The 7,260-nt window shown below is 46.4% G+C and overlaps 1 protein-coding gene across 1 annotated transcript in view; it reads right to left on the reverse strand.

The window, feature by feature from the left end:
* The window catches only part of LOC137570902 (putative golgin subfamily A member 6-like protein 3), a 51,299-nt gene extending 45,597 nt beyond the window's left edge, over positions 1–5,702 (reverse strand). Inside the window, exons 1-2 of the mRNA XM_068279605.1 lie at positions 5,659–5,702; positions 4,382–4,501 (exon numbers count right to left, since the gene is read on the reverse strand). Of these exons, the coding sequence (XP_068135706.1) occupies positions 4,382–4,402 (21 nt within the window). The 5' untranslated portion in view covers positions 4,403–4,501; positions 5,659–5,702. The remainder of the gene's footprint in view (positions 1–4,381; positions 4,502–5,658) is intronic.
* Between the last annotated feature and the right edge of the window lie 1,558 nt (positions 5,703–7,260).

Below are 7,260 nucleotides of genomic sequence, written 5' to 3' on the forward strand. Positions count from 1 at the left end.
GCGATTTGCAAGGTGTGCAAGACCCGCCTGAGCAGGGGGAAAAGTATTAACAACCTCTCCACCACCAGCATGAGCCGCCACATTCTATCCAAACATCCCACTCTGTGGGCAAACGCGGCAGGACAGGGTACCACCAGCAACACTGCCTCCCTTGGGTTCACCAGACTCACCACCAGACCCGCCTCAGCAGCAGCAGTAGCCCAGCCATTGCGTGGTTCACAACATTCACAAACATCAGACGATGCTGACACTGTCACTTTCCGGACTAGTGCTCTTGAGGTCTCCCAGTGTTCATCAAACACAACAACCAACAGCCCTTCGGTGTGCAGCGCTACGGTTGAGTTGTCTGTTTCTGAGATGTTTGAGCACAAGAGGAAATTGCCAGCAAATGACCCCCGGGCCGTGGCAGTAACAGCCAGCCAGCATAGCCAAGCTTCTGGCCTGCGAAATGCTGCCATATCGAGTGGTGGAGACAAACAGCTTCAAGGGCATGATGTCAGTGGCCATCCCACGTTACGTGGTTCCCAGCCGCTACCACTTTGCGCGCTCTGCAGTGCCTGAGTTGCATGAGCACGTGGTCAGCTAAATAACCCGAAGCTTGAAGAATGCCGTTGCCTGCAAGGTTCACCTCACCACTGACACCTGGACGAGTGCGTTCGGCCAGGGTCGATACATCTCCCTTACCGCGCACTGGGTGAACCTTGTGGAGCCTGGCAGCGATTCCTCACCTGCTACGGCGCGGGTGTTGCCCACGCCGCAAACAGCTGGATAACAACAGCAGCACCTACCTCTCTGACTCCTTCTCCTCCAACGCATCTCAAAGCTGTACCTCATCCGGAAATGCTAACCCAGCACCAGCAGCAGTAGGATCGTGGAAGCAGTGCAGCACAGCTGTTGGCATGCGTCAGCAAGCGTTGCTGAAGCTGATCTGCCTTGGGGATAAGCAGCACACAGGGGAGGAAATTTGGAGGGGAATAAAGGAACAGACGGATTTGTGGCTGGCACCGCTGGACCTGAAACCGGGCATGAAGCTAGACACCTGGCACGAACTGGCAATGTACGCAATAGAGGTGCTGGCTTGCCCGGCAGCCAGCGTTATGTCGGAACGCTGTTTCAGTGCTGCCGGAGGCATCATCACAGATCGGCGTATCCGCCTCTCCACAGAAAATGCAGACCGTCTGACTCAAATTAAAATGAATCAATCCTGGATTGGAAACGACTACGCAACACTCCTGGACCCCAACCAAGTAACATGACCGATGAACATCTGGGATGGTTTAGCGTTTCCGGTCCCTGTTTATTGAACCTCTCATCTGTATTACATTTATGACTGCATGGCGGCAAAAAGCATTGCTGCTATATCCGCACGCTTTTTGTCCTCATGCAAGGCCTGGGTTGTTGTGTCTCACAAAGCGTGGCCTTCTCCTCCTGCGCCTCCTCCTGTTCCATCACGTGTGCTGCTGCTGCTGCTGCTGCTGGGTTAGCGTTGCCGCGTGGTCCCTGTTTATTGAACCTCTTATCTTTATTACATTTATGACTACATGGCGGTACAAAGCATGCTATCCGCACGCTTTTTGTCCTCATGCAAGGCCTGGGTTGTTGTGTCTCACAAAGCGTGGCCTTCTCCTCCTGCGCCTCCTCCTGTTCCATCACGTGTGCTGCTGCTGGGTTAGCGTTGCCGCGTGGTCCCTGTTTATTGAACCACTTATCTTTATTACATTTATGACTGCATGGTGGTACAAAGCATGCTATCCGCACGCTTCTTGTCCTCATGCAAGGCCTGGGTTGTTGTGTCTCAAAGCGTGGCCTTCTCCTCCTGCGCCACCCTCCTCCTGTTCCATCACGTGTGCTGCTGCTGGGTTAGCATTACCGGTCCCTTTTCCTGGAACCTCTTATATGTATTACATTTATGACTGCATGCCGACAAAAAGCATGTTACCTGTGCAAAGAAAACAGACATTTCCCGCATTTAAAAGACAGTTTTCCCTTTGAAACTTTAAAATCGATTTTCTCAAAAACTATAAGCTCTTTTTGCTAAATTTTTTTTTCCTCTTGTACCCACTCCCAAGGTGCACATACCCTGTAAATTTGGGGTATGTAGCATATAAGGAGGCTTTACAAAGCACAAAAGTTCGGGTCCCCATTGACTTCCATTATGTTCGGAGTTCGGGTCGAACACCCGAACATCGCGGCCATGTTCGGCCTGTTCGGCCCGAACCCGAACATCTAGATGTTCGCCCAACACTAGTAAGGAGTTCCATAATGTGGGAGCAGCATGACAGAAGGCTCTGAGACCAAAGGTTTCCAGGTGGACTTTGGGTATGACATTTAGGGTTAGACATTTAGGAAGGTGTTTGCTTTTGGAGTCAGCTAGGGTTAAGCGTTTAGGTATGGGTTTGCTCTGGGAGGGCAGACTAGGGTTAGGCGTCAAGAGGATATCAACATTAACCATCGGAGTTGTAATGGGGTATAAGTTAGGATTAAGCAATAGGTATTTAAAGGGTTTTGTTTAGGACACAGACAAGACACAGAACATTTATATTGTGCTTTTCTCCTGGCGATCTCAAAGCGCATCAGGGCTGCAGCGGGTGACCAGGATCATTTGGGAGCCTTGCCTAAAGACTCCTTACTGCTTTACGTTCTAGTTTGAGCCAGTATTCGAACCCTAGTCAAAGACTCAAATCGCACATCAAAGACTTAAATCCCACATCAAAGGTAACAGCCTTACCAGTACGCTCTACATGATCAGAAATCGACCCAAAACTGCTGAAGCAAAACTGAACAGAACAGAATATTACTGATATTCCACTTATCAGCAACACCCAATGCCCAATTTAACACACGGCTTTCTTAAATGTACGCTGATTGGGGATCAATCCCTGTGGTTTCAGGGTGAGTTTGTTTGGTGGGCCAAATTTTTCCTGGTCAACTAGATTAAAAAGTCTCAGAAAAGAAGGGTTAAAAAATGATACACCTCTCAACAATTTTGCTTGATGGCATGGGGTTCATCATCATATGAATACCAGCCCCTGTCCCCAGGCATGGGAGATGGTAACAAGCAAGAATAGATTCTGCCAGCTTGTGTGTTCCTCTCTATTTAGTTTACCAGCACTCTGAAGGCTTCATACGCATGACAGATAAAACTCAGCCGAGGCGGCTGATAATGACCATCTCTGCTAAGAATCTGGCGGCCCTCGATGTCTCGGCCAGTAATCAGCCTGGCGCATTGATTCAACTTATGACCGGCCAAGAGCTTGGTCCTCCCCACTCACCCTACCTGCCATGTAACATCGCGTCAGTCCCTTGCCTCCCGCAGAACAGAACACGTTGCTAGCTGAGATGTTTAAATTTGTGTAGGTGGTGTGAAGAGGATGTGCATACAACCCTGGAAACTCTTCTTTCCTAAACCTATAGCAAGAGGGATATAGAGGCTGCCATATGTATTGCCTTTTAAACAATGCATATTGCCTGGCTGTCCTGCTTATCCTCTGCCTGAAGTTTTGTATCAGGATGATACCATTTATCGGCTAACCTAAAAGAATGGGTAAGCAAGCTTTCGGCTGTAAAGCCTTCGTCAGGCTTCAGTCCGCTTATCCTCTGCCTTAATACTTAATACTTAATACTTTTAGCCATAGACCCTAAACAACCATGCAGATCAGGGGCTCTGACTGAAGTCTGACTGGATTAGCTGTATGCTTGTTTCAGGTGTGTGATTCAGACACTATTGCTGTCAAAGATCAGCAAGAAAGCCAGGCAACTAGTATTGCTTAAAGGAAACCCGAGGTAAAAATAAACAAATTAAATAAATAATTGTATCTATCTTCCTTCTCCTAAAAATGACTTTTTCAGATATTCCACAGTTTTATTTTATGTTTAAATGTACTTTTTAAGTTTTAACTGTTTTATTGTTTTTGCTCAATGACACATTCATTGAAGTATACCAGACCTAAAAATCTATGAACTATTGACCCCTTCTATCTCTTTCCTGCTCTCAGAAGCCATTTTCTGCTAGGAAAGTGTTTTATAGTTGGAATTTGTTTTCAGTGAGGGTCACACTGTAGTCACTTCCTGTCTGAGTCAGGACTGAGTCAGCCACTTACATACCTGATATTTAAATCTTTCAGGCAGAGAATTAAAAAAAGGAACCCAACATAGTTATTTGTGCTTGGCACTGTACATACCCATGTCTATCTCATGTCACATGTTACCTCGGGTATCCTTTAAAAGGAAATACGTATGATAGCCATGCTTTGTGGGATTGATTCCAGCCATGTATGTCTGAATACAATCTAATAATGCTGTTTTATGATAGCTTAGTTTATGTTGTCTAGGTCTGATATAGGTTTGCTTTGATAAGGAAGTTGTATGTATTGCTGTGTACCTGTTCAGTGATGTCTTGCATCAAGCTCACTGTCTTTCCTTTCTTCCACACTGCGGGGGCCGAGCACACATCATGTGATCAGTGGTCATGCTGCTTCAGTCCACATCTGCAATGTCTGTCCTAGAAAAGACACAGGATGGATCTATTAATTGTGTCTTCCCAGCTTCATCCTGCAGAACATCCAGCTTATTATCAGGTATTGCATAACTGATAGATTTCAGCTAATAGATCTCAGTTCTTTAAGCTTCTGACTGGGAGGCCAATTACAGAGAATCAGCTGGGCAAGTTTGAGCTCAATTTATTTCTACAAGGCTCATCTGGAAACACAGCCATTTTCAATTAATCAATTCAGGAAACATTTTATTCATTTTATTTTAGGCACACTGTATCTTGTGATTACCGTACTTCTCCACATAATCATCTCATTTAAGCACTTTTTTAATATCTTTATTTAATCCCTTTGTTGTAGTAGTATCACACTACTCACCTGTGGATGGGAGGGATTGTGGATAGGGGTTCAGGGTAACACTGCTGAACAAACAGTTACTGGCGTTCTTCAGTCATGTAACAAGTGGTGCAGGAAGAGAAGAGGTCATCCTAACAGATGCAAGTTACATTACACAGAAAAAATATAATATAAAAGCAAATAGCTAATACTTCCTGGATGACCTTCATACTTATACTTTACTTACAGATAAATGGAATGACTAGCGATGTGGAGCTGAATAATTCTGTTACTCTTTTCTATTGTCGTTACTGTAGTTCTGTTAAAGCAAACCTGGAGTGAGGACGCTTACTTCTGGTTTGATACTTACCTAAGTGAAGGGAAGGCTCTGGATGCCATAGAGCCTTCCCAGTCCTTGGTCTGTCCATGTGCCATGGCTGATCAAAGTTGTCCATCCTGTTTGGCCTTCAGTAGTCCTTGGGTAGCCTTATGCATGTGCGCATTACGTATGCACTGATCTTCACAACTACATGGGGACACAAGTTCTTCCAAAGGCTGCCCAAAGAGTACAAAAGAGCTATTTGACCTAGCAAGTCAAATGACTTTAACCGGGGCTGTCGCAGAAATGATAGACTCTATGGTATTCAGAGCCTTCCCTCTGCTTAGGTAAGTATTCAACCTGAACTTAGTTTCCTCACTTCAGGTTCCCTTACAGGCCAGAACACAGGCAAACTTTTCTTGAATCAGGCCGCATTCCTCCAGCTTGAATGTTTGTCTCTCCTCCCACCCTTTGTAAAATGAGTGCATGGGAAAAGCATGGGTGGTAACTCACCAAATCACACTTTCCAGCAGTAATCTCCATGGCATCATGTGACATGCTGGTACATAATAATGGCAGGTCACATGACTCTGCCGTTGCCATGGAGATCAGCGCTAGAGAGTGTGATTGGGTAAGTTGCTTCACTTGTATGTGTGCTGCATGTATTTTTGAAAGGACGGCAGGAGGGAGAAGGGAAGATGCATGAAATCCCGCCTTCTAGTGCTGGGTTGGCTTCATAGCGGCTGTGGGCTGTAGTTTGCTGAGCCCTGGGCTAGAATATTCTCAGCTTAGGTGGCCAGTCAAGGCTGCCTCTGCTAAGAAAATACTGATGCATCGCCAAACGATCCAGAAAGACAGATCGTCTCGGCCGAGTGCATTCTTCTCTTCTTACAGCTCCCAGAGAAGTCAGTTCATCCTGCGCCACACCATCGTCCCTCCTCCCCTCAATGACACACCTGTACAGCACTAAGCTCCACACTGTCCCTGAAGGGATGGACACCTGATCCCCGGGGAGAGGGGGGGGGGGGGGAACAATCCTTTCATCAGTGCAAACATGGAGAAAAATACTTCATGAAACGGCCGATACATCTGCAAATATCAATATTCAATCCAAACAAAGCATTCAGGAAACATAGAGTTAAATGGGTCAACCCATTTTTTTGCTAAGAAATCAGATCTAACAATTTCTATTCCAAAACGTCTTCATACATCTGCAGACATCATTCAACAAGTACTACAGCTCATGAAACACTATATCTTGCTAGGCTGATAAGTTGGGCCACTGACAGATATCACACCCTGTAAAGCACACACTTCTCTCTGAGGCAGACAGAGCACAACACAAACCGCTTCTCCTTACTCGCTGGAAAAGCACCACTTTTCTTGTCACTTTCTGCAGTGAAAGCTGCGTGAGCGCCATCTGACAGGATGTGAGATGAAAACCGTATGTTTGTTATCAGCCACATTCGTGAATTTACTGTTCCTGGTTTACCTATTTCATTCCTGGAATACTGTGAAGCGATGAGCTCTGCCATATGTTTCTGGGGTTCAATCCACAAAATATATAGTTCCAAATGGTATGGAACAAAAAATACTGCTAGCAGCACGTTCTCTGTACAGCAGCCCACAGAAACAGATCTGTATTCAGCCCTTAGCAGTGCTGTGTAATCAGACTAGTTTAACCATTAAGGCCCCTTTTACACTTAGACGCTTTTATTGCGTTGCGTTACCCTTTCTGCACGCAGGGTAACGCAACAGCAGTGAACCTATAAGGGGCCTACGCCATCACATCATGTTGCGCCTGAAGTTTCCGATTGGCCACTGACCCGCCGTAATGGTAATTACAGTCGGACTTCTGCAGCGACACAGCGGCGGCAGGTAGCAAAGAGGAAATTTTGTGTGGTGGCGGTGCGGCATGCATGCGCGGAATGACACAAATACAACAGGGAAGCTGGGAATCCCAGTGACGTGCATCCTGTTCAGCAGGGAGTACGTCACTGGGCGAGGGGCGGCAAAGGACTACGGGGTGTGCGAGGGGCGGCACTATGCATATGACCTTTTTGGTGCGCTCTGCCGCAGGGTCATACAAATGTAGTTTTTTGCGTTGTGGTGCAA

Source organism: Hyperolius riggenbachi, chromosome 4, assembly GCF_040937935.1.
Source record: "Hyperolius riggenbachi isolate aHypRig1 chromosome 4, aHypRig1.pri, whole genome shotgun sequence".
NCBI classification, from domain to species: domain Eukaryota; kingdom Metazoa; phylum Chordata; class Amphibia; order Anura; family Hyperoliidae; genus Hyperolius; species Hyperolius riggenbachi.